This window comes from Peromyscus californicus, unplaced genomic scaffold (assembly GCF_007827085.1).
Source record: "Peromyscus californicus insignis strain IS unplaced genomic scaffold, ASM782708v3 Scaffold_7__1_contigs__length_154581171, whole genome shotgun sequence".
Taxonomy (NCBI): domain Eukaryota; kingdom Metazoa; phylum Chordata; class Mammalia; order Rodentia; family Cricetidae; genus Peromyscus; species Peromyscus californicus.
This window is the reverse complement of record NW_026294595.1, coordinates 105,319,584-105,347,460: the sequence shown is the minus strand read 5'-3', so window position 1 is coordinate 105,347,460 and position 27,877 is coordinate 105,319,584. Positions and strand designations below refer to the sequence as shown.

The 27,877-nt window shown below is 43.7% G+C and overlaps 2 protein-coding genes across 4 annotated transcripts in view; both read left to right on the top strand.

The window, feature by feature from the left end:
• The first annotated feature begins 470 nt into the window (after positions 1-470).
• On the top strand, positions 471-18,079 carry Fastkd5 (FAST kinase domains 5). Its single transcript, XM_052723014.1, has 3 exons — positions 471-505; positions 3,489-3,568; positions 15,173-18,079. Exon 3 carries the CDS (start codon positions 15,363-15,365, stop codon positions 17,655-17,657), a length of 2,295 nt encoding a protein of 764 aa, XP_052578974.1. The 5' UTR covers positions 471-505; positions 3,489-3,568; positions 15,173-15,362; the 3' UTR covers positions 17,658-18,079.
• The window catches only part of Ubox5 (U-box domain containing 5), a 46,112-nt gene continuing 18,707 nt past the window's right edge, over positions 473-27,877 (top strand). For all 3 annotated transcript variants that reach the window (XM_052723021.1, XM_052723020.1, XM_052723019.1), the window contains exons 1-2: positions 473-505; positions 3,489-3,568. The gene's annotated coding sequence lies outside the window, so the exon portion shown is untranslated. The remainder of the gene's footprint in view (positions 506-3,488; positions 3,569-27,877) is intronic.

Here is a 27,877-nt window from a genome sequence, read left to right as displayed (position 1 = left end):
TGCCTGCCTCTGCCTCCCGAGCGCTGGGATCAAAGGTGTGCGCCATCATGCCCGACTCCTTGAGCCCGTTTTTTCATCTACCCATTGCTAGTTCCTCTTCTGAAAGCATAAGCATTTTCACTATTGGAAATGCATCATTATCTTCATTGTGTAGATGACAAGCTAGGCTTGAAAAGTTTACGCGACTTTTTCAAAGTCATAAAACCTTGGTGGTAATACTAGGATTCGAACCTGTGCAAAGCTGCTCGATTACTTCCAAAGCGATCCATCCAGGGTACTGTTGCACATCCTCAGTTACCTCTCTACGCTTGACACTAGACTGTGTCAGGGGAAAACGCTGACTGAAGTCTTTTGAGCCTCGGCGGCTTCGGGACTGACGCAAGCGGAACTAGAAGGCCGCTGGCCGGAAGTGAGTTGTGGGGCGGCTGATGCTGGGGCCTCGGTGTGTTGACTTCCCCTGTGCGGCCCGGGACTGGAGCTGGGGCGCTACCTCTGCGGGCCTCAGGTGAGTGGGCTGCCTGTGGGACGTGGCTCGGTTTGCTGCCTGCGTTCTGGCCCCACCGGGCCTGCGCCGCGCGCTCCGCCTTCCCGGTTCCTCGGCCTGCCGCGCCGAGGCGGTGCTTCCCGGCCGGCGCCCCGGGCGCTCCCATCTCCCCACCCCCCCGAGATCCCCTCTTAGTGTCTGGGCCACCTTCGCCACTCCAGACTGCTGTGACTGCGGGCAGAAGACTGACATTCTAGCCCTCGGCAAGTGACTTAGCCCGTCTTGGGTGGGCCCCAAGAGTCGGTGTTTCTTAACCAGCTTCTCGCCAGAAAGCATTTCGAACCGCGTTTGGTTTAGGGCTTGGGACGGGGTGAGGCAGTGGGACATATGCCTTCATTTTTCAGCCGTTCCTGGTTGTACAAGCCCAACTCGAGGTAGTCGTGTTTGCCTCCTCTCTTTTTTTCTCCCCAGGAATAGGAAATTATTGATCCTTTTCTGTTCAAATCATGACATCTCTTTGCTCTGGCTCAAGGAACTTTGGACAGGAGCCTTTATACTAGATACATTCGTGAGTCTTCTCGGGGGGCTTCATTGCTCACTCGGTGTAGACATCAGGGCATTGCTTCATCCCGTGGAGCTCATATCTAGGCACTTAAACGTCAAAGATAACTGATTTTTTTCTGTACTTTGTCCACACTGCGAATACTCAGAACAGTGGCTTTCTAGAACTAGGTTCTTAGGCCTACTGCCCTCAGTTACCCCAGGCTAGCCCTAGGTGATTTAGTCCTGCATGGTGGACCAAAATAAAATCTGAAGACTACTACTTGCTTCATACAGCTGAGAAAGTGAGGTCATTTTGGCAGTTGTCCAGGGCTGTTGCCGGTGTGTCTTCCACACTTAGTGGTTTATTATTGTCTGGTCCCCAATGAGACCTTGGCATTCATCGTGTAAATAAGCCAACTTAATTTTTTTTCTTTATTTTTCTTTTATGTGAATGGGCGTTTTGCCTTTGTGCATAATCTGTGCACCATATGTATACAGTGCTGGAGGAGGCCAGAAGAGGGTGTCAGACCTCCTGGGACTTGAATTATAGTTGGTTGTGAGCCAAAGTGTGTGCTAGGAATCAAAGAATTCAAATCCTGATCCTCTGGGAGAGCAGCCAGTGTTCTTAAACATTGAGCATCTCTCCAGCCAATAAGCCAACTTTTATATAAAAGAATTCTGGCCAGGTGTGGTAGTGCACATTTTTAATTCTTCCAGCACTCAGGAAATAGAGGAGGCACATCTCTGTGAGTTTGAGGCCAGACAGGGCTATAGTAAGACCCTGTACTCTTCCCCACCCCTCTAAAAAAAAAAAAAGGAAATCTGAAGTTTCTTACTTTGAAACCTCAAAAATTGGAAAAACAGGTAAAAAACCAAAACAACAATAAAAGCCCAAGTGTCTGGTTGTGTGTGACTGGGATTATTGTTGGGAATTTTCTCTCATGGCTGTGTGGGTCTTAGCTTTACCTGCCTGCTTTCTAGCCATCCTGAAAAGTGGAGGGATGGGCATGCTGCATTCTATCTCACAGGAGTTCAAGGCCTGCCTCTACTGGCTACTGTTAGGTCTCCAACTCAGGACAGATGGCTAACTGAGGTGCCTGTTTAACATACCAGAGTGGACTTGGCTGCTAGGTTCTCCCAGCAACTCTCAGTACCTGTTACAGAGTCATTGTGGCTGTCATACCCTGTTCCTACCCTAAACTCTGCAGCCAAGGGGCTTGGCTTCCCTTCCCCCAGCTTCTCTGATTCCTGCATAACTTCAGCCATTTTGCTAAAGGCCCTTTTGCCTCTTGGCCACTGGTCTTAGTTCTTACTCACTCTCCTGGCCTCTTGTCTTCTTCCTCTCCTCACCCCGCCCCCCTCACATGACCTGGTTCAGTCTGACAGCCATGTTCACTCTGGACTCTTCCAGATGCCTCTTTTTTTTTTTTTTTTTCTGGAGCTGAGGACCGAACCCAGGGCCTTGTGCTTACTAGGCAAGCGCTCTACCACTGAGCTAAATCCCCAACCCCTGGATGCCTCTCTTATGTTCTTTCATATTTACAATAAACCTTCTCAACCCATACCTAGGAGCAGTCATGTCCTCAAACCACCCCATTCAGTTACATAGTCTGAGGCCAGTCTAGGATACATGAGACTCTGTCTTTTGGGGGCTTTTTTTTTTTTTTTTTTGGTTTTTCGAAACAGGGTTTCTCTGTGTAGCTTTAGAGCCTGTCCTGGAACTCTCTCTGTAGACCAGTCTGGCCTTGAATTCACAGAGATCCTCCTGCCTCTGCCTCCCGAGTGCTGGGATTAAAACTGACTGGCTCGAGACCCTGTCTTTTTTGTTTGTTTGTTTGTTTTATGTTTTTTCAAGACAGGGTTTCTTTGGGTAGCTCTGGCTGTCCTGGAACTCTCTCTATAGACCAGGCTGGCTTCAAACTCAAAAGAGATCTGCCTGCCCCTGCCTCCTGAGTACTGGGATTAAAGGCATGCGCCACCACTGCCCAGCTGAGACCCTGTCTTAAAAAAAAAAGGGGAAGGAAAGGGGAAAAAGAAGAGGGATGGTTTGTGCTGGACTTGGGCTCCCCACCCCCAGCTTTGATCTTGTTTTGGCTTAGCTCATAGACCCTATTTTGACCCTCCACTGCTGCACTTTACCTTAACCTTCCTGGACTGCTGGTGGGTTCTGCTCCCGTGTGGGAACGAACAAAAGGGGAGAAACAGCCTAGCTAACATCTCCCTGACAGCTCAGGGTCTTGACTGTCAGTTTACAAGCCTTTGTGGCTTTACATTTTGGTAGACTCCCATCAGGAGACTTTAGCCCCTAGAAAAAGTTAGGGGCTAAGGCTGTGTAGTAAGCCTAGCGTTTATGAGGCCCTGAGTTTGATTACTAGTACTGCAAAAAAGAAAAGACAGTATGGGAATCAGGAATTGGTCATTTGTATATACTAAATATGTCATGCACTTAATTGATTTACAGTTACCATGGCTGCCCTTTTCTAACTTCTGGACATTGGTTTAAAATGGCCTTGCTGAGGCGTGTATCTGGAAGATAGAAAGGTAAGATTTCTGGCTCTGTGTTGTCACATCCTTCTGGGTGGTTGAGTAGTACCTTTTGGAAATTCCAGCGCTCTGAAACTGTGCTGTGGTCTATTAGCAACCATAAAGAGGAGATAGAGAGGAAGGTATATTTAGAAAATTTAAACTAGACAGGGAGCTTAGTGCAGTGACATCAGGTTGGATCCTTTAATTAAGGAACTAGGAATTAATTAATTTCTAGCTTTCTTGTTTGTGCTCTGGGAAACCTTGAGGAAAGAAAAGTTAACTAATTTCCTCTCTGCCTATTTTCTCTACCTGGCAGCACATGTCTCCTTTGCAATACTCTTCCTCTACTGTCTTACTCTGCCTCTCCTCTTCTTCCTTACTTTTTTTTTTGTGTTGCCCTGGCTAGCTGGGAGCTTGCTGTATAGACCAGGCTGGCCTCAAAACCACAGAGCTCTACCTGCCCCTGCCTTTTTAGTGCTGGGATTAAAGTTGTGCACCACTAGGCTTGGCTTTTTGTTGTTTGGTTTTTTTCAAGACAAGGTTTCTCTGTGTAACAGTCCTGGCTGTCCTGGAACTTGCTTTGTAGACCAGGCTGCCTTGAACTCACAGAGATCCACCTGCCTCTGCCTCCCAAGTGCTGGGATTAAAGGCGTGCGCCACCACCGCCTCGCTGGCTGGTTTGTTTTTGAGACAGGATCTCATATGTCCTAGCCTGGCTTCAAAGTCAGTATATAATTAGGGGTGAGCATGAACTCCTGCCTCCACTCACAAGTGCTGGGATTACAGGCATGCACCACCACGCCTCTAGCACATGTGATTTGTAAATGCTATTTTTGTTGAAGTTGTGCGTGTTTTTGATTTAAATAGTTCAATAGTCTCGTAACACTGTCAGTTCTTTCCAGTTTCTTCCTCCATTTTTCAACAGTCCTTTTTGGCATCTATTAGCTTATTTCTTTTTCTTTGTGTTTGATTTAGTATTATAGCAACATGATTAAGAGAAGTTCTAGAGTGGCTGCTTCCACAGAACACATTTGTATTGCCCTCCCTTCCTTCCTTCCTTCCTTCCTTCCTTCCTTCCTTCCTTCCTTCCTTCCTTCCTTCTTGCTTTCATGTGGTGCTAGAGAGTGAACTCAGGGCCTCTGTATGGTAGTCAACGAACAACTACTGAGCTACACCCTCAGGCCCTTTTTATTGTTTTTGTTTTTAGATTTATTTTATGTGTATGAATGTTTTGCCTAAATGAATGTATGTGTACTATGTGCTTGCCTGGTACCCATGGAAGTCAGAAGAGGGCATCAGATCTTCTGGAACTGAAGTTATAGATGGTTGTCAGCCACCGTGAGGGTACTGGGAGTTGAGCCCTGGTCCTCTGAAAGAGCAGCAAGTGCTTTTAACAAGGTTGTTGTTTTGAGACTGGGGCTCACTAAGTTGCCCAGGTAGAATTTCATATGCTATCTCAGCCTCCTGAGTACCTGGGATTACAGGTATGAGCCATCGTGTTATAGCTAGTGTTGCTCATCCTCCACCCCTCCCTCTCTGTTTTGATTTTGAGGTGAAGACTCTTAGTTTTTTTTTTTTTTTTTGGTTTTTCGAGACAGGGTTTCTCTGTGTAGCTTTGTGCCTGTCCTGGAACTCACTTGGTAGCCCAGGCTGGCCTCGAACTCACAGAGATCCGCCTGGCTCTGCCTCCCGAGTGCTGGGATTAAAGGCGTGCGCCACCACCGCCCGGCTACTCTTAGTTTTATTTTAGTTTTATGTATGTATATGTGTATGTGAGCAAGTGCCGAATGTATGAGTGGGCCTGCAAAGGCCAGTTTGTAACTGGAGGTACAGTTATAGATGTTTCTGGTCTGAACTGAACTCAGGTCCTCTGGAAAAGCAGGAAGTTTTCTTAATCATGGAGCCATCTATCCAGTTCTCCCCCCCCCCCCTCTTTTTTCTTATTAAATTGGAAGCAAGATTAGCCCATATTGGCATCAAACTCATTATCTTCCTGCTTCAGCCTCTTAAATGCTGGAGTTCTGTGCACCACTACACCTGTAGTGTGTACTTGTACACCTGGCAATAATTCCTGTTAGTGTTATTACTAGCTTATTTTTCTGTCAGTCTGTCCATCCCTAGATTATCCATTAGAAGTTCCTTTCCCGGGTACTGCCTATCTTGTCTCTTCCAGCTTGAAATGGTTGCTCTTTTTGTCCGCTCACACAGTTCTTGCCCTGGGATCTTTCTTCTATTTTTACTTTGAGTTTTTCTTTTTTTCTCTCCTGTGTTGAACTCTTAAGTATTTTTGTTGATCTTTTTGTTATTTTTGGCAAGAGAGGTCCCTGTTTAGTTTAGGCTAGCCTTGAAAGTGTGTCAATCCCGCCTGAGTCTCCTAAGTCCTGGGGTTATAGGTGTGTATAGGTATGTGCCACCTCACCTAATTTAAAACTAACTCACCCTCTCTCCCTCCTGAGACAGAGTCTCATTGCGTCGCCTTGGCTGGCCTAGAACTTGCTATGTAGAGTAGCCTGGCTTCAAATTCAGATTGATATACCTGCTTCTTCTTCCCCAGTGCATTAAAGGAATGTGTTACTATGCCCAGCATCTTAAAACTTTTCATTTTTCTTTTTAAATTTATTTTATTTTACATATATAAATGTCTTGCCTACATGTATGTATATGCATCATGTGCATGCCTGGTGCCCTCAGTGTTCAGAAAAGAGCATCATATCTTCTGGAATTGGAGTTGTGAGTCACCATGTGGGTGCTGGGAAATGATCTAGGGTCTTCTGCAAGAAAAAGTGTTCTTAACCACTGAGCCAACTTTCCAGCCCTTAAAACTGTTTGTTTATTTGGTTTTTGGTTTTTTGAGACAGGGTCTCTCTGTGTAGCCCTGGCTATCCTGGAACTCACTCTGTAGATCAGCCTGGCCTTGAACTCAGAGATCCACCTGCCTCTCCCTCCCAAGTACTGGGATTAAAGGTGTGCCTGTTCTTTTTAGAATTATTTTATTTCATCTGCCTGCATGTTTTGCCTGCATGTCTATGTACTATGTTCATGCAGTGCCCATAGAGCCCAGAAGAGGGCATTAGATGCCCTGCAACTGGAATCACAGATGGTTGTGAGCTATGTGGGTTCTCGGAATCAAACCCCATCTGTAAGACTGCTCTGCTTGAGCAATCAAACTGCTCTGGAAGAGTAGCCAGTGCTCTCAGTCGCTGTACGATCATCTCTCCGGCACCTCAACCCCTGAACTCTTAATTTTTCCATCTCAATATCGACTGCCAACTTTCAGGTCTTCCGTTATGGCACTGTTTCTTTGGCTGTAGAATACCCTGCAAAGCCCACTCTTTCATGTAGGTGTCTTCTTGAGTCTTCTCTGTACTCCTTTCATAAGTAGGGTGAACTAATTACAGTGATAACTGGAACACTAGGGTGTGTAGGCGGGAGATGCTCTTGAGCTGACCCAGTGTTAATACTCTAGCTCCTGGCATCCGCAAATCTGGGAGAGTAGCTTCCTCAGGCCTGCCCCCAAATCTGGCCCTTCTTCCTGAATTGTATTGCTGTCTCTGTATACTAGTAGTGTGGCCTTTGGAGTCCTTGATAGCAAGCTCCACTCAGTCCTTTGGCTTTGTACCATATGAAAGTCGTCTTTTTTTCTTGTGAGAAGTGCCTTAATCTTATAAAATATCTTACTCATAAATAATACATAAATAACGAAACCTACCTAACAGAAGGGTTGTTGGAATAAGAATTAAGTGGGGTGTGGTGGCACACTAGGAAGACAGAGGCAGATGGATCTCTCCCAAGTTCCAGACCTGCCAGGACTGCACAAAGAGACCTGTCTCAAAAAGCTAAAGGGGAGGTGGGGGTTGGTGCATATCAAATAGTTCATTTAGGACTCTGGGCCTTGAAGGGAGACTAAGCAGAGCAGAGGAGGACCCAAGAGAGGGTGATGGTGGGAGAGGTACAGGTTGTGTGTCGTCCCATGTGCAGAATCTAGACTGTCCGTGAAAGCAGGGAGATGGCACAGTGAGTAAAGTGAGCCACAAGCCTGAGGGCCCGGGTTTGGATGCCCAGAACCTTCATGAAAAAACTGATATGATGTGTCGTAGGCCTGGAATCCTCCTGGGAGGTAGAGGCTGGAGGATCCCCAGGGCTCATTGGCCAGTCTAGCCAGTTGTGACCTTCGGATTCAGTGACAGATCCTGTCTCAAAAGTAAAGTGGTGAGCCATAGAGGAAGACATCAGATCGACCTCTTGTCTCCACATGTGTGCATCACATACAATAGTAAGAGCAGATGGGGACAAGAAGTATAGTGGAGGGTGTGAATATGAACACTGTATAATGATGTACATAGAGCAACATGTCATAAATAAAACCCATTATTTTGGGTCATCGAGATAGCTAAAGACACTTGTCATCAATCCTGGCAAGCTGAGTTCAATCCTTAGGACCCACACGGTAGAAGAAGAAAACTGATTCCTGCAAGCCATCTTGTGACCTTCACACATGTGCCATAGCATGTGTGTCTCCACATACACAACACACACAAAGCAAGTAAGTAATTATAAAAACAATTGTTTTAAAAATTTAAAAACCCGGGAGGCAGAGCCAGGCGGATCTCTGTGAGTTCGAGGCCAGCCTGGGCTACCAAGTGAGCCCCAGGAAAGGCGCAAAGCTACACAGAGAAACCCTGTCTCGAAAAACCAAAAAAAAAAAAAAAAAATTTAAAAACCCGCCGGGCGGTGGTGGCGCACGCCTTTAATCCCAGCACTCGGGAGGCAGAGGCAGGTGGATCTCTGTGAGTTCGAGGCCAGCCTGGTCTCCAAAGTGAATTCCAGGAAAGGCGCAAAACTACACAGAGAAACCCTGTCTCGAAAAAACCAAAAAAACACAAAAACAAACAAAAAAAAATTTAAAAACCCATTGTTCACTAACAAAAATTTTAATTAGGAAAAGAAAAAAAAAGACAGCATTGGTACAGAAGAGGCCCTAAGCTAGTTGGGGCTCTTGTTATTTCCATCTTAGAATATAATCTGTTTATTTTCTGTCTTTGTTTTGAGACGGAGTTTCATGTAGCCACAGCATATGGTTTACTTACTTTATGTGTTGTGGGTATTTTGTTTGCATGTATGTCTGTGCACTGTGTGCCTGTAGAGGCCAGAAGAGGGTATTGGCTCCCCTGGGACTGGAATTATAGATGGTTGTAAGCCACCATGTGGGTCCTGGGAATTGAACCTCAGATCTTCTGGAAGAGCAGCCAGCGCTCTTAACCGATCGATGAGCCATCTCTCTGGCTCAGCCTTTTTTTAAGATAAAAGTCTCAGTATGATGTCATGGCTAAACTAGAACTATGTAGACAATGTTTGACTCGACTCACAGCGATCCTTCTGCCTCTGCCTTCTGAGTGCTGAGATTACAAGTGTGTGTTGCCATGTCCAGTTATAGAGGTAATTCCTCCTCCCTTTTTTTTCTTTTCTTTTTGTTTCGTTTATTTTTTTGAGACAAGGTCTCTACATAGCCCCAGCTGTCCTAGAACTCTGTGGACCAGGCTGTCCTTGAACTCACAGAGATCCACCTGCCTCTGCCACCCAAGTGCTGGCATTAAAGGTGTGGTGTGCGCCACCATGCCTACTTGATAAAGGTAATTTTCAAAAGTGTTTTCTAGATTTCTTTCTTTTAATGTGTATGAATGTTTGACCTGCATGTATGTGTGTGTGCTGCTTTCATGCCTACTGTCCACAGAAGCCAGCAGAGGGTGTCAGATCCCCTGGGACTGGATTTGGTTGTGAGCCACCATGTGGGTGTTGACAACTGCCCTGGCCCCTGTAAGACCAGCAAATGTACTTAACCACTGAGACATCTCTGTCTCATGCACACGTAGTTTTTAAAAATTATTGTTTATAGGCCTAGGGCTACAGCTCACTTGGTCAAGTACTGTTTAGGATGCAGGAGGCTCTGGGTTCAATCCCCAATACCTCATAAAATAGGCATTGTAGCACATACTGTAATTCAAGCACTAGGAGTGGGAGGCAGGAAGCTCAGAAGGTCAGGCCATCTTCAACTACATAGTGAATTTGATATTAGCCTGAACTACATCACCCATTCTCACAAAACAAACAAACAAAAAAACCTTAAAAACTACCATTTATAAACTCGATATGGCAGTACATGCCTGTAATAGGGGGTGGAGTCAGGAAGATCATAGGCTCAAGGCCAGTGTGGGTTTTATGAAACCCTGCCTGAAAAAACAAACAAACAAACAAACAAAAACAAATATAAACAAAAACAACCACAGAGGTATTTTAAAAGTAAACAGAGGATTTGTTGTTAATTGATATGTTCTTTCATATTAACAGTTTTAGTCACCACTAACTAGTGGTCTGTAGCAGGGGGTTGTGAACTTTTTCTGTAAAGAGCTAGATAAGAAACACTTTATGTTTTACATCCATACAATCTCTGAGACAGTTGCTCAGTTCTTGTATTGTGAAAGCCAACACAGACATTAGATATGTCCAGATAAAACTTTCCTTATGAAAATCAGGTACAGGGCTTAATTTGGGCCCAAGAATGTAGCTTGTGACTATCTGAGCAGTTGAAGCTGGGCATGTAAAACACCAAATGTAGCACCAGGTACGGTGGCACACACCTTTTGTCCCGGCATTAGGGACTTGGAGGTGGGTGGATCTCTAAGTTCAGTCAAAGTTCAGCCTAGTCTACCCAGTGAGTTCCAGGGCCACATAGTGAGATCCTGTCTCAAAAAAAAAGGAACCCAGTGTATAGGGATTTACCATGAAATTAGAACATACTTTCCTGTTACCCAGAGAAAGAAGCCTGGTAGGCAGAACAAAGCCCTTTGGCCTGCCCTTCAGTCCTGGCTCTTTATGGACCCTGGAAAGAAGAGGCTGAATGAAAAAAGAAAATAAAAATGGAAAGGACATCACTGGTCCCAGATTTCATCACCAGATGAATGAAAAAATAAAAATAAAAAATAAAAGGGAAAGGACGGGGCTGGCGAGATGGCTCAGTGGTTAAGAGCACTGGCTGCTCTTCCAGAGGACCCAGGTTCAATTCCCAGCATCCACATAGCAGCTCACAACTGTCTGTAACTCCTGTCCCAGGGGACCCAACACCCTCACACAGACAAGCATACAGGCAAAGCACTAATGTACATAAAATACAAATAAATAAATTATAAAATAAAAAAAAAAAAAAAAAGGAAGGGACATTGCAGAGGGACCATCTTTGTGCAGGTCCTGGGAGAGACTGGGGGCGAGATGCAGTCGGTGAGAAAAACACAGACTTGTTTGGTGAGGGGTAAAAGCTTCTTCGTTGTTACTCTATTCTTTTTATTTCATTCTTCTGCTCTGACATTCCTCTTCTGTGTCTTCCTGATGACTCCCCTCTAACTATTTCCTGATGCCTACTTCTACATCTTTCCTGGTCTTTCCTTCTCTCGTGTCTTTATTGTTTCCCTTACAGCCTATATACTGCAGCAAAATCTCTCAAGCAGTATAAAAATTACAATGTCGTTACATTCTGTTTTTCAAGTGAATGATTACAATGAGTACAGGTAAAAAACAACATGTTTTCCATATCCCTTACATGATTAAACATTTTCTATCCCCAAGAACCCACATACATTCATACCCAAGCAACTTGTTACAGATTAACAGTGTAAGCAAGCAAGGTATTTTTTCTCAGCCAGTTCTTTTGGTGGCAGACTACATTTTGTGATTACAAAGAAAGGATCAATCACTTTATAACTTATCTCAAAAGGTAATCTTATAAAAACTCTTAAGTCATAAATCTGAACTTTTTTTAATATATTTTATTTTATTTTTATGTGCATTTGTGTTTTTGCCATGGGTGTCGGGGTCCCCTGAAACTGGAGTTTTAGACAGGTGTGAGCTGCCGTGTGGGTGCTGGGAATTGAACTCAGGTCCTCTGGAAGAAGAAGAGTCAGTACTCTTAACCCCTGAGCCATCTCTCCATTCCAAATCTAAACTTTTATATATGAAAAACAGTCCACTCTACTTTAAATCCTCAGGGTGCACATCCACTCATCGACAGTTTTTTACATCAGGAAGCTGAGGGCAGAAATGGGTACAAGGAATTAATCATCACCTTTGATCACCAACTCATCCTAGCCAGCAATAGCCAGGTTGCCATTATTTTGTCCCCTGACCTCAATGAGTCCTTTGTTCAACTGTTTGTCTTTCTAAAGTTTAAATTGTACCCCAAGATGTTCTACCTCAAAGCCATTAACAAAAACATCTTAACCTAACCTTCCTAACAATTCTACATGTCTAATTTCTTTCTAAGGGTGGTGGTTTAATCATTAATCTGCTCTAGCAGCAATGTTTTGGAAAAAGTCAATCACTATTATTGTAAGTAACAGTAACACTACTCAGTGAGGGGCTAGAAGCCCCCTGAGAGTTTTCATACAACCCTTAGATTACGAGGGACGTGGTGACCATGAAGGCAACCACCAGAGCTCTGCTCAATAACAGCATGAGGTCCTCAGGACTCATAGCTCTCGGGGCTTTGCCTCTCCAGGGCTCACTCAGGTGTGGCTTTGCCAACTGCCTAGCCACGTTCCATGAGTTCCAGTGCTGCCTGTTGGTCCCCTCGCATGGCCCCTAACAGGACATGGCTGCTTCTAGGTATGGTGGAGGAGAAAGTTTATTGTAGATAAAAAGGGAGAGCATTGCCAGAGGCAGAGACATCTGGAAGAGTCCAGAGTGCACATGATGAGGAGACTGGGAGGGGAAGGGCGAGGGAAAGGGGGTAACCGGGTGCAGCATCCAAGAGGGAAAAAGGTATAAAGAAGAGCGAGTAAAACCAAAATGCCTGGATTATATAGGGAAAAGCCTCTGGGAGAAAGGCAGCCAGCTTCTGGGCTGGAGAAGTTTAGGATAGGGGATGGGGTGTGCCAGCCAGGAGGACCCTGTAATGAGTAGAGACTGAGAGATTCTGGGAGAACCTAGTGACCAGGTGTACTTTGATATGTTAAATAGGCACCTCAGTCATTTGTCCAGGGTTTGAGACCTAACAGGCTAAAAACAGAGAGGAAGAGATTTCAGAAGATCATTCATGGAAATTTTTCATCAATAACCTTATATGGTCCATTGATTGGCTGCTCACATCTCCTTGGACTTTGCTAGTAAGTATGAAAAAAAAAAAGGAATGAACATTGAAGAAAGAAAGACTATGGACTGGAGAGATGGCTCAGTGGCTAAAAGCACTTGTTGCTCTTTCAGGGGACCACAGTTCAGTTCCTAGCACCCATATGGTGGCTAAAATATGAGACTCCAGTTCCAGAGGGCCCAACACCTTGCCCCCACCGCACACAAGTGGTACACAGACATATAAGCAGGCAAAGCACCCATATACATACACCATACCTAGCAGGAATAAAAAAATTTTAAGAGGAGGTAGAGGAATACAGGAGAGCCAGTTTCATGGCCTGCTCATTTTTTCCATGGGAGAAAGTGGAAATTGTACTGCTTCTAGCCAAGTGAGGACCTAATTAGTACCTGATTCAGTGGCAGCATTGCCAGGCTGCCCCTCCAGAGGAGACCTGTGCTGGCCCTGGGCTTGTCAGCAGGACAGCCATGTGAACATGGGCCTCCTTGAAGCACAGCTTTGAGCGGCTCTCTTCTACCTCTGGACCAACAGTGAACAGGCTTCTATTCAACTTCGCTTCCCTCACCACAATGTATGAGTTTCTGAGTGTCTGAACTAGAGATCCAAACTCTGTTATAAGCATTCTGGAAGCTGGGTGTGATGACACCCACCTGTAATCCCAGCATCCAGTAAGTAGACCGAGGCAAGAATATCATGAATTTGAGGCCAGCCTAAGCTACATAATAAGACCACTCAGAAAACAAAGCAGCCTAAAGAAGACAGTTGGCCTTTTCTAAGAGGAATAGCACCAGAACTGCCAGGACTGTAATTAAGTTTGTACTGTAAGAACTGGGAGGGTTACTGTGGTTATAATTAATTAGTTAATGCTCACACCCACTTTAAAGCAAATGAAAGGACTGGAGAGATGGTTCAACCTTCTGAGTAGCTGAGATTACAGTCCTCCTCCTTCATGCCATCATTAAAGTTTCCCAAAGCAGTACCTGAAGTTCAGAATGTCTCCTGTGTTTCCTTCATATCCTGTAAAATGAAAGTCCTCAGTACTTAGATTTTGTTGGCCATTCTTAGTTCCTGATCCTTCCTACTGTAAAGAGTCATTTCAAAGTTGAGTTGCTATCTTCTGCTTAGTTCTGTGATTCACATTTCTACTCTTACATACTCCTCTTAACCCTAGCTTATTTTCATTTTAAAACTGAACCTGGGGGCTGGAGTGATAGCTCAGTGGTTAAGAGCACCAACTGTTCTACCAGAGGACCCAGGTTCAATTCCCAGCACCCACATGGCAGCTAACAACTGTCTGTAACTCTAAGATCTGACACCCTCACACAGACATACATGTATACATCAATGCACATAAAAAATAAAGATAAATAGTTTAAAAAAAACCCAAAAAACAATAAACTGGACCTGAGCTGGATGTGGTCTGTGTCTTTTATTCCAGCACTTGGGAGACAGAGACAGGAAGATCTCTGTGAGTTTGAGGCCAACCTGGTCTACAAAGTGAGTTCTAGGCCAGCCAAGACTGCATAGTGAGACCCTGTTTCGAAAAAAAACTGGACCTAGAAGAATGGAATCACAAAGTGCCTACTGTGGGCTGGAGAGATGACTCAGCAGTTAAGAGCACCAGCTGCTCTTCCAGAGGTCCTGAGTTCAATTCCCAGCTCCCACATGGCTGCTCACAGTCATTTGTAACTGTAGTCCCATGGGATCTGATGCCCTCTTCTGGTGTGCAAAACACCCATACACATAAAATAAATAAGTAATTAGAAAAAGAAACAAAAGAACAGTGTTTTTTGCACTTTCAGAGAACCTGAGCTCAGTTCCCACTATCCAAGTCCAATGGCTCACAACTGCTTGTAAGTCCAGCTCCAGAGGATCCAACTCCCTTTTCTGACCTCAGATATCAATCACAGACATACACACCGACAAAACATTCAGACAATCAAATAAAAATTGAAAAAAAATAAAGCAGATCCCACTTTTTCCTTTATACTGTTAGCATGGCAGCTTTTTACCAATGTTCTTATTCTCCAGAGGACTCATGTGTTGATAGTGAAGAAATGGAATGAGTTGCCCACTTTTACCCCCAGCTTCCTTTTGGAAATCTGCCTTCCCCATCATGTCTTTCCCTACAAGGAAGTGAGTTTACATCAAGTAGCAGTCTAGAAACCACCTGATGGTGCTTCTGGTGTGAGGTTTGTCCTTGATGGCTTGTGCTTTGGGCATTCATTGACGTTGAACATACTTGCATGGACAGTGGTACAGCTTGCATCTTTTTATCTCTTTTTTCATTTTGTCTTTTGAGATGGGGCCTCACAAGATAGTCCTGGCTGGCCTGAAACTCACATAGATCCTCTTGCCTCTACCTCCTAAGTATTGATATTAAAGGGTGTGTGCCACCACACCTGGCTACACCTATTTCTTATAATGTGTAAATTTTGTGTTATAGGTAGAAGCCACTCATTCTTCATCTACCCTTTTTTCAGTATTTGGCACCAATTCTGGCCCCATCATTTGTGGCCCACGACTCTTGTGGTATGCCGAAGATTTACAGGCAGTTTCTGTGGAACATCTCCCTGTCCGTCTCTAACCAAGCACCATATAAACAAGAACTTGCCTAGCCACACGTGTGAGGACTGTGCTTGGACTGCCAAAAAGATCAGTACAGACTCCAGAATGGCAGCCACTGTCAAGTTGTTAAAACTTTTAAAATACCAAGCATCTTGTAATCCTTCTGCCTACCATGCAGTCCAAAGCATGGCATATTGGAATATGGAAAACAGCACACATTATGGGGGACAGAACCTTCCTGAACATAATAGCTCCTGCCATCTTGCCAGAAAAGTTAAGAAGATTGGTAATACCACCTTGTCTCAGAGAATCTTCACAACCAGCAGTGCCCACCTGGGTTTGGAATTCAACAAAGCTTCTACCCTTAAGGCCAGCACATTGCATCCAGTCTCACCCAGTGAAAAAAGAGTTGAAGAGGATGTGGAGGTTTTTGATTCCTTTGAAGGAACCCGAGTATTCTTAAAGTTAAGGCCAGAGTACCAGCTTCACAGCTATAACAGATCTGAGACTCGCCAACCCCTGTCTGTTTCAGAAGGTGAACTAATTTTGCACAAAGTCAGAGTTTATCAAACTAAACTCCAGCCCGAAGTCATTACTACTTATTTTTGTAAGCTGAGCTCTCTGCCAGCGGAACAGCGTTCTGTTTTGTTGTCCAGTAAAAGCTTTACTTTACTCTGCCAACTGACTATGAAAAACATGCAGCTCTTTGATACCTCAGATCTGATCAGTATTTTGAAAGCCTTTGTTGATTTAAGAATCCCTTTCTCCCCTTCCATGCTAGATGCATATGAAACCAGGTTTTGCCGTCAGGTGTGGGAGATGAATCTGGATCAGCTTCTCCTGGTTGCTGATCTTTGGCGGAACTTAGGTCACAGAGTGCCTCGATTTTTAAATTTTTTTTTTAGTTACCTTCATTTACACTGGAAAGAGCTATCTTTGTCTCAGCTGATTCACTTAATTTATATTATAGGTGAAAATCGTCAGGTACCACAGGACCTAATGCAAAAACTGGAATCACTGATCCTTAAGTATATCGATCTGATAAATTTAGAGGAGGTTGGTACAATCTGTTTGGGGTTTTTTAAATCAAGTAGTAGTCTCTCTGAATTTGTCATGCGGAAAATTGGAGACCTGGCTTGTGCTAACATGCAGCATCTCAGCAGCCACACCTTAGTTCATATTCTTAAAATGTTCCGCTTCACTCATGTAGATCATGTAAATTTCATGAGGCAGTTTGGAGAAATTGCTCCTCAGCGAATTCCTTCCTTGGGAGTTCAGGGTGTTATGCACCTCACTCTCTCCTGCTCAGCCTTACGCTTCCTGGATGAAAGAGTAATGAATGCAGTAGCTGCCTCTTTGCCTCCAAGAGTAACACACTGTCGAAGTAAAGATGTTGCCAAAATTCTGTGGTCTTTTGGAACTCTGAACTATAAGCCACCCAACGCAGAAGAATTTTATTCCAGTCTGATAAATGAAATCCACAGGAAGATGCCTGAATTCAACCAGTACCCAGAGCACCTTCTGACCTGCCTGCTTGGCTTGGCATTTTCTGAGTACTTTCCAGCTGAGTTTATCAATGTTGCTCTGAGTCCAGGGTTTGTCAGGTTAGCTCAAGAAAGAAGTAAGTTTGAACTCACTAAGGAACTGTATACTCTCGATGGTACAGTTGCCATTGAGTGTCCAGATTATGAGGGCAGTCGTCTTAATTCTCACCTTCAGCAAGAGGCATCTGTAACACTGTGGAATTTAGCAAGCAAGGATATGAGATCAAAGCCTGAGTTCCTAGAAGCTCTGTATTTACTTGAGACCATGTTAGGTGGCCCCCAGTACATCAAGCACCATATGATTTTGCCTCACACCCGATCTTCTGACTTGGAGGTTCAGCTTGATGCTAACATGAAGCCACTACCTTTTAACAGCGAAGTGACGCCAACGGAAGATGTAGCCCGATTACCATTTAAGCAGGCGGGAGTCAGCCTTACAGATGACTTGATGAATCAGTTGCTAAAGGGAAAAGCCAAAAGGTATTTCCAGGGCGAAATTGAGGTAGAGACTAGCCAGCCACCTATGGAGTTAAGAAAGAAGACTGCTGTACCCTTGGTAGACTCTGCTTGCAATGTGACAGATAGATTGGGGGATGTGGGGACAGACGGCCTGTGCCCTCTAGCCCACATGCAGCCCCCACTAGTGAAGCTAGCTATCCAGTTGACAAACAAGAACCAGTATTGCTATGGTACTAGGGATCTGCTTGGACTGCACAATATGAAGAGGAGGCAGCTGGCTCGAATTGGGTACCGTGTGGTAGAATTATCCCACTGGGAATGGCTTCCACTACTGAAACGGACTCGCTTAGAGAAGCTAGCATACCTCCATGAGAAGGTGTTCACCTCTGCTCTCTAAAGGGCCTTCGTGGGCATTCATGTTCATAAAAACAATAGGTGTACACCCTACACCTGTAGGTTGAGCATCCTTAACCAGAAAATCCAAGTCAGAAATATTCTAAAATCTGAAACTGAGCACTGACAGATCTCAGATCAGGGATATTCAAGTGTTAGTCCATGCAGATACCCCAGACTTGAAATCTAAAACACCTCTGGTCCTAAGTATTTGATATAGGGATTCTCTATAACCTATCTTCTAACCAAGTAATTATAAAAGCCAGAGTGTAGGTAGATAATACAACCATCTATCAAGTAGCTATGGGTATCCTCTTTTCTGTTGCAGAGCTATTTATGTTACTACAGAGTGTATATAACCTATGGTCGTGGCAAGCTGCTGTAGTTGTATATTTTGCTCAGAATAAATAAGCATCTTCAAAATGAGCCACAAAATCTTATGCATTTTTTTCTTTATCTGTTAGCCTTAAGTTACCTTTTGAGGCAGTGTTTTATTTTTGTTTTAATTACTATTATGTATATGTGTGTGTGCTGGGAACCAAACTTGAGTTTTCTGTAAGAGTAGTAAGCACTCTTTTTTTTTCCTTTTGGTTTTTTGAGACAGGGTTTCTCTGTGTAACAGCTCTGGTTGCCTTAGAACTTGCTCTGTAGATCAGGCTAGCCTTGAACTCAACCTCACTGAGGTCTGTCTGCCTCTGCCTGCTGAGTGCTAGGACTAAAGGCATGCACCACTATCACCTCCTGGCTTGTTTTTGTTTTTGTTTGGTTTTTCAACAGGGTTTCTCTATGTAGCTTTGGTGCCTGTTCTGGATCTCACTCTGTAGACCATACTGGCCTCGAACTCACAGAGATCTGCCTGCCTCTGCCTCCTGAGTGCTGGGATTAAAGGCGTGCGCCACCACTGCCCAGCTTGGAGTCTTTCTATAGCCGTTACTATCTTGTTTGGTAAGTCTGGCAACCCACAGACACAGAATCAAGATATTATCTTGGGGTTTAGGGTCACAATGAGATTGTGTTGAGTTAGGGTTCAGTAGACATAAATTTAAGTTGAAAAATTTAGGAGAAATTTTAAAACACATGAAATAAGGCCCTGAAGAAAAGGAACAAGGTCAAAGTCAAATTAGCCTCCTCACCTTACTCGGATCTCACAGGGTTTTAAGACAGTGTTACTAAAGCACTGAGTAAATTGTTAATCTTGACAGTCTTCTGAGAGGTAAAACTACTCATGTTTTTTCGGAAAGGCAAAAACAGGGCTGAGGATGCGAGTCAGTGACTGTATTTGCTACGAATGTGTGAGGTGCTGGGTTTGGTCCCCAGCACCACAAAAATAAAACTGTTCACATGTGCCTCATACAGTGCCTCAAACACTAAGCCTTTGACTTGCCTGCATACAGCATCAAGTTGCAGGGATCTTTCTGGCTCACACCTGTGTTTAGTCTTTCTGTGCTGGTGGGCATTGTGTGGGAAAGGCTAGGAGAGCTGTCTTTCATTTTAACTTGCTCTGAAAATTGTTGCAAGTCACGCCTTTTCTTGGATGGACAGGTAACTCAGTTTAGAAATTATAAGAAGTACTATGTGTCTTTAAAAGCTAAAGTGTCCAATTTCTGAAATTGCTCACTGCATCACAGTATTCCACCTACTTTAAGGTTAAATGCTTTTCCAATATTTGACAGATAACCCCACTTCCCGCTAACCTGTGTGGACCTACTTTTTAAAATATATGTATCTTCCAGAATTACTTTCCATTACATTCTTGTGAAATTCAAAAGTTCCATTGTGTAAGTCACTACTTCTGTGTAGGCCCCAAATGGGTGTTCAAATGCTCAGAGTGTCATGGTCACCCTAATCTCTTCCAAAGTAGCTCTCTATACTTCCCCTCCTCCAGGTTTTGAATCTCAACAATAACAAAAAGTCAGCTTGGTTGCTTCAAGCTCTGGGGCACACAGAGAGCTACCTTTTAGAGATAGTGACTCATCCCATTTACCCAGGACTTTCCCCACTTCAGCATTGAAAGTTCCATGTTCTAGGAAATCCCTCAGTCCTGGGTAGACCAGTACCTAGTAGATAATCCCTCAACCCTGGGTAGATCAGTACCTAGTAGATAGGTAATTCCTCTTGACTCTTCCCTTTCTAAGCCTGAGCACAGGAAGGCAGAAGAAACAGATTTGTCCCTACCCAGAGTGTGAATGTAGATGCTCAGTTCTTACATGTCCAAGACCATAGGAATCCAGTCCAGTGTTTAATTACTTACCTCAGCTTTAAACACAAAAAAGAAAATATCCCCAACTTAACTGTCTAGTCTAGTTAATTTCTACATGCCCACAGTACTCTCCAAACTGTGCATTCCTAGATGGGGAGGGATTTGTTTCTGTGTTGCTGGGGGTCTAACCTAAGGCCTATAGATTTGAGGCAAGTCTTCAACACTGAGCCTATATCGCCAGTCAATACCTAACTTTGTTTGTTTGTTTGTTTTTTGAGACAGACTCACTGTGTAGCCCAGTCTGGTCTTGAACTCTATAAATTGTCCTGTGTCGGCTTCTCAAGTTGTCCTTCACCTTAGACCTCCACACATGCTTCGGCATGTTGTGTGATACCTCCCCCCATATAAATATTTTTAAATTGATAAGAAATTTTGCTGGCCATAGTTGCTCACACCTGTGATACCAGCAATTGTCAGGCTAAAGCAGGAGGATTGCCTCATATTCCAGGCCATCCTGGGATACATACTGAGTTCCAGGCCAGCCTGAGCTACAGAGTAAGACTCTGTCTCAGAAAAAGCAAAATAAGCAAACCCAACCAATTTCTTAGAAAGAAGCTTTGAGGGGGCTGGAGAGATGGCTCAGGGGTTAAGAGCACCGGCTGCTGTTCCAGAGGTCCTGAGTTCAATTCCAGGCAACCACATGGTGGCTCACAACCATCTAGGATGAGATCTGGTGCCCTCTTCTGGCATGTAGGCATACATGCTGGAACACTGCATGCATAATAAATAAATAAATTAAAAAAAAAAAGGAAGCTTTGAGATTTTTTTTCAGTGTACTCAAGTAATACATGAGACATAGTCCACATTCCTTGTTTCTCTTTTGAATAATATTCCTCCTTCAAAAAATCAAGAGGGAAAATAAAGGAAACCCTGAAACTAAAGGTTTTATCTCTGAGTAGTTTGTACCTTAGTGCTCATCTTTGCTGTCTTTATGCCCTTCCTGTAGAATAGAAAGATTGTGAGAACCCTTCAGCCAGAAGAAAGAGGGGCCCTTTGAATTGCTGCTAAGTGGTTCAAAATTGCTTTTGTCATCTAGGAGATTAATGGCCAACCTCATTAATGTCCTTTATCTCCCTTGTTACAAGCCTTCAATTACTTACCTATGGCAGTAGCTTTCAAGCTTTTTGGCGGGGGTGGGGGTGGGGGTGGGGGGGGGTGGTTTTCAAGACAGGGTTTCTCTGTGTAGCTTTGCGCCTTTCCTGGAACTCACTTGGTAGCCCAGTCTGGCCTTGAACTCACAGAGATCCACCTGCCTCTGCCTCCCAAGTGCTGGGATTAAAGGCGTGCGCCACCACCGCCCGGCTGCTTTCAAGCTTTTTTTTGCTTGTTTTTTGAGACGGGTTGTCATCTAGTCTAGGCTAGTTTTGAACTCCTTATGTAGCCAGGGATAACTTTGAAGTACTGATATTCCTCTTGAGTGCTGGGATTACAGGTATGTGCCACCATTGCAGGCTTATGTGGGAAAGGGATCCAATCTTGAGCCTTGTATATGTTAGACAGGGATACTGCAAATGGAGCTGCATCACCAACTTGAGAATTTGAAGGGTTATTTTGGGGTGTGTGTGTATGTGTGTGTGTGATCGAATGCAGAACACTATAAGTGATAGGCCATACACTTTACAACTGAGTTATATTCCCAATCTTTGTGTGTCTGTGTCTATGTATGCACATGTAGATGTGTGCACATGTAGGTGTGTGTGGAGGCCAGAGGGTGACATCAGGTGTGTCTTCTCCAATCTCTGTTTTGTTTTTTGAGACAGGGTCTCTCACTGAACCTGAAGCTCATCAATTGGTTAGACTTGCTGGCCAGCGAGTCCCGAGACTTGTATCAGCCTCTTCGGCATAAGGGTGGATTACAGGTGTGCGAGCGAGTATTAGAGATCTGAACTCACTTTACCAACTAAGCCGTCTCCTCAGCCCACTGTTCGATTTACTACCACCCTTAGAAAGAAATGCCTTTCACATACAAACCTTGAATGAAGGAGTAAGTAGGTATATGTCTTAGGGTTTCTATTGCTGTGAGAGACACTGTGACTACGGAAGACAGTTCAGAGGATCAGTCCACTATTGTCATGATGAGAAGCAAGGCAGCATGCAGGCAGACCTGGTGCTAGAAAAGGAGCTGAGAGCTCTTACATCTCAACTCACAGGCAACAGGAAGTGGTCCGTCTGACTAGGTGTAGAGTGAGCATAGGAGACCTCAAAGCCCACCCCCACAATGACACACTTTCTCCAACAAGGCCACACCTCCCATTAGTGCTATTCTGTTTGGGGGCCGTTTTCTTTCAAACCACCACAGTATAGTGGCTTTTAATTTTTTTTTTTTTTTTTTTTTTTTTGGTTTTTCGAGGCAGGGTTTCTCTGTGTAGCTTTGCGCCTTTCCTGGAACTCACTTGGTAGTCCAGGCTGGCCTCGAACTCACAGAGATCCGCCTGGCTCTGCCTCCTGAGTGCTGGGATTAAAGGCGTGCGCCACCACCGCCCGGCGGCTTTTAAATTTTTTACAATTTAATTCATTATTATACTGTGTGTGTGATGTGTATGTGTGAGTTTGGACATACGTATGCTACAGTACACATGTAGAGGTCAGAGAACAACTTTGAGAGTCAGCTCTGGCCTCCCACTTTCAGTTCCATCAATCAAACTCGGGTCATCATCAGACCTGCATAACAAGTGCCTTTCCCCACTGACACATCTCACCAGCCTTGTGTGTGTGGTTTTAAGATAGGGTCTTATGTATCCTGGGCCTCCTGTGTAGACAGATAGGACCTTTGACTCTTAAACCTCCTGTCTCTAGCTCTCCAATGCTAGGATTATAGGCATGTACCACCATGCTTAGTTTATGCAGTGCTGGGAATCAATCCCAGCGCTTCATTGGTAGAGGCAAGCTCTCTACCAATTGAGCTGCATCCTTAGCCCAAGTGAGTGTATTGTATATTTACACACACACACACACACACACACACACACACACACACACACACGGCCATAACCGAAACAAATTTCACAAAACAGTGCTCACCTTTGTATGTGGTACATTCTGGTATTTCATTTTTAAACTACTTAATTAAAAAGAAATGCTTGGTGTGGTGGCTTGTATTTGTAATTCTAGCACTAAGGAGGCTGAGGAAGGAGAATAGTCCATGAATTTGAGGGCAGCCTGGGCTACTGAGAGAGACCCTGTTTCAAATCAGTACAACACACTGATTATGACTCAGTAAGTGATGTTCTTGGTTCTTTATTTTTTTTTAGATTGATTTATTTTATGTGTGTGTTTTGCCTGAATGTATGTATGTGCATCACGTGTGTGCCTGGTACCTGTAGAGGTCAGAAGAGGGTGTTGGGTCCCCAGCAACTGGAGTTAGGGATGGTTGTGAACCACCACGTGTGTACTGGGAATTGAACCCAGGTCCTAGAGCAACAAATTCTCTATAAACTGCTGAGCCAGCACTCTTGCCTCGTCTCTGTGAATATTTATTTTTATGTGTTTTAGTGTTTAGCTTACATGTATGAATATGGACCACATGCTTGTCTGGTGCCTGCAAAGGTTAGAAGAGGCATTGGATCCCCTGGAACTGGAGTTACAGATAGATGGTTGTGAGCCATCGTGTGGGTGCTGGGAATCAAACCAGGACCCTCTGGAAGAAAGAATCAATGTTCTTAACCACTGAACCATCTCTCCAGCCCCACACTCCTGTTTTGTTTTAGGTTGTTGGTGTCGGTCAGTTGTTTGTTTTTGAGACAGGGTCTTACTATTTAGTCCTGGCTGTCCTGGAACTTATTTGAAGACCAGGCTGTCATTGAACTCACAGGGATCCACCTGCCTCTGCCTCCCAAGTGCTGGGATTAAATGCATATACCACCATTATACCTTGCTCTTCTTTTTCTTTTAGACTTTTTTATTAATTCTTTAAGAATTTTACACAAAGTTTTGATCGTATTCACTCACTTTCTTACTCTCTTTTTTCTGCATATGTGCATGTATGTGAGACAAGGTCTCAGTTACGTAGCCCTGGTTGGCCTAAGATGTTCACTGCCCAGTAACTTTATTTTTGTGTATTTACTTTTTAAGGTGGAGTCTCATATAGACCAGGCTAACCTCACTCTCACTGTGTTGCCAAGTCTAACCTTGAGCTACTTACTGATCCTTCTACTTCCACCTTCTAAGTGCTGGAATTAGGGAGCTTGCCCTACTTGGCTAATGTTTTGTTTGTTTATTTTTAAATCCAGAGCCACAGTAAGAAATACATTTTGTTAGGTCATATGTGCATATTAACTATATTTGCACAAATGTGAAGCAAGTGTCATGATATAATACCCATTTTCTTGTATTTTGGTGTTTTGTATTTTCTTCCAGTTACTCTTCCTTTTTTTTAACATTTTTGGGGGGTTGCAGACATGCCATGGCTCATGTGTGGAGGTCAAGGACGACTCATGGAAGTTAGTTCTCTCCTTTGATGGTATGGATCACAGGGACTGAACTCAAGTCTCATTCTTCCATTGTTATCTGGCTTCAAGCTGCTTCTTTGGGCAACCAACTATTTTAGCTGTGATCTGAGGTCCCCAGTTTGTATTTTGATATCACATTTGGAAAAGGAGGCTACACTTTGTAAGTATTTTACTGGACAGAATTTATAGTAAATTTGGGTTGCAAGGCAATTTCCTTGGCAGGACTGGAAAAGCTGTTTTTCTAGGTAGGCTCTTAGTCTTTTTTTTTTGTTGTTTTGTTTTGTTTTTTGAGACAGGGTTTCTCTGTGTAGCTTTGCGCCTTTCCTGGAACTCGCTTTGGAGACCAGGCTGGCCTTGAACTCACAAAGATCCGCCTGGCTCTGCCTCCCGAGTGCTGGGATTAAAGGCGTGCGCCACCACCGCCCGGCGCTCTTAGTCTTTTTTGTATGTTGAGCTCCCCCCTCTCCTCAATAAAGCATTAAGGTAAGTTCTTGACCTTGAAAGATCAGGGTGTTGAGACTAGGTAGCTAATAAGACTATACCAGAGAAAGACCTTGGTAGAGCCAGCAGTGGTGGAACCCAGACTTAGGAGGGTCATGTATCTAACCACTACACTATAATACCCAGTTATGTTGCCCCCTGGCTACTTCCTTTTTGTCTCTGCCTTTCAGTGCCTTGTAAAGGATTTATAAGTGTATGAATATACAGTAGGATTTAGTTGTCCATTTAAAGAACTGTTTGGCTGTGTTTAATAGTAGAGTATATAATCCCAACCTTTAGGAGGCTACAGAAGGAGGATCTTAGGGTTAGGGTTAGCGTGGGCCACAGAATAAGACATGGTCTCAAGACACACAGAGCCTGTCCTGGGAATTAAAAAGATAGGTTGGTATATCCTGGTCTGTTAGATAAGATAATATATATATATATATTATTTATTATATATATTACATATACACATATGTGTGCATATATATAATTCAGAATTTTCAAGAAAGTATAAAAATTAATATGTTAATAGCTGGGCGGTGGTGGCACATGCCTTCAATTCCAGCACTTGGGAGGCAGAGCCAAGCAGATCTCTGTGAGTTCGAGGCCAGCCTGGTCTGCAGAGCGAGATCCAGGACAGGCACCAAAACTGCACCGAGGAAACCCTGTCTCAAAAAACAACAACAAAAAATTGGTATGTTAATAAAAATATCAGTTGAACAATAAGCATTGTATTTAAAGAGAAATTTTTCTTGTAAACAAAAAATTTTTTTTTTTTTTGGTTTTTCGAGACAGGGTTTCTCTGTGTAGCTTTGCGCCTTTCCTGGAACTCGCTTTGGAGACCAGGCTGGCCTCGAACTCACAGAGATCCGCCTGGCTCTGCCTCCCGAGTGCTGGGATTAAAGGCGTGCGCCACCACCGCCCGGCTGTAAACAAAAATTTAATGCTGGTACACCCTTCTAATCCCAGCACTTGAAAGGCAGAAGCAGGCTGATCTCTTGAGTTTGAGACCAGCCTGGTCTACATAGCTGGTTTCTAGGACAGCCAGAAAACCCTGTCTCGCAAAAACAAATAACAAAAAAAATTCTGTTACATTTACTGGGTGAGGTGTGTGTGTGTGTGTGTGTGTGTGTGTGTGTGTGTGTGTGTGTGTGTGTGTGTTCGTTCGTTCGTTCGTTCTCTCCTACCCTGTGGGTCCTGAAGATAGAACTCAGGTGGTCAGGTTTGGTGGAAAGTGCTTTTGCCCACACTGAGCCATATCACAGGCTTTCATTTTCTTCCAAAGAAGCATTTTCTTATAAGAATGAATAAGGATAGCAACTCTGTTACAGAATTCTGAAAGTTCTAGTAATGCAGAGACAAAATAAAAATTCTCTAAACACAGCACAAAAAACAAACAAAAAAAGAATGGTCACTTCGGAAAGTATACCATCACTGTTACTGATATTATAAAACCCCAAGTAAACCTACCCGACATCTATTAAAATGAGTGAGTTCAAGACCTAAAGATGTCAGTCAGTGGTAGAATGAATGTCTAGTGTGCATGAAGTTCAACTCCCAACACCACCAAAAATATCCAAAAATAAAAAATGAATAAACTGATCACATAGAATGGCCCTGAAGTGTGTATTTTCCTATATATAGAACAACTAGCCCCAACAAATTAATGGAAGTTGGCATGATGGTAATGCCTGAAACCCCAGTACTAGGGGAATGGAGACCGGAGGGTCAGGAATTCAAGATTAGCCTTGGCTACATAGTAAGTTCAAGGCCAGCCTAGGCTACTTGCCAACCTACTTTAAATAATAACAAAAATTAATAGATTAAGATCCAAGTTATTATAACTGAAATCTTTAAAAACATGTAGAGCCAGGTGGTGGTGGCACACGCCTTTAATCCCAGCACTTGGGAGGCAGAGGCAGGCGGATCTTTGTTCGTTCGAGGCCAGCCTGGGCTACCAAGTGAGTTCCAGGAAAGGCGCAAAGCTACACAGGGAAACCCTGTCTCGAAAAAACCAAAAACAAACAAACAAAAAAACCCATGTAGAATTTGTTAAAAAATGTAAACTGAAGTAAGACTAAAGGGGCAAAGACAGAAATCCACTTAAAATGTTTATGTCAGCTCTGGTGTGGCAGCACACGTGTATAATCCCAGTACTTGGGAAGATCAATAGTCAGGTCTCTCTTTGATGCGGAGTGATCTTGAGAGCAGCCACAAGAGTAGAAGCTGCTAACTAGTTGAATATCTACCAAAAGAGATGATTTACTATTGAATTATACTTTATCCATTCAGTTTGATAATTATTTCAAAGCAGTTTTATACTGTCATAAATATTTTAGAGAAAGATAAATTTAAGCACGAGACTACAGATTTTATTACTGCGTTTTCTTCCTTTTCTTTTTTCCTTTTTAATTTGTATTTGGTGTTTGAGACATGGTCTCTCCACATAACCCTGGCTGTCCTGGAAATCAGAGATCTGCCTGTCTCTGCCTCTAGTTCTGAGATTAAAGGCCTGTGCCAGCAAACCTGATTTATTCCTGCTTTATAGCAGCTGAAGTAAAGGATCCTGGTCACTCATTAATGGCATTGAATTGCTAGGGGGAAACAATTATTTTAATATCAAGAACAAAGGAAATATTTCTCATGGGTCTCAAAAAGAGCATACCAGGTAGAGAATAATTGTTTTAACAGCTTAAGAAAACTATACCCCACCTTACAAACTGGTTTCTGCATAGTGTTGTGGAACAGGTAGGTGTATGCATGTGTGCTGAAGTGTAAGGAGCATGGTGATGTTAATAGCTGGGATGTTCTTAGGGATAGGCCAGACCACTACCCAGAGTCAGCTGAGAAAAGATCTAGCTCCGGTATGTTGTGGTTGTTAGCTAATGTATTGTACCACCTTGTGCCCTACTGTACTAGTTAGCTTTTGACAAACTTCACACGAGCTAGAGTCATCTGGGAAGAGAGGAGAACCTCAGTTGGAAAAAAAAAAATTGGAGGCTGGAGAGATGGCTCAGTGGTTAAGAAAAC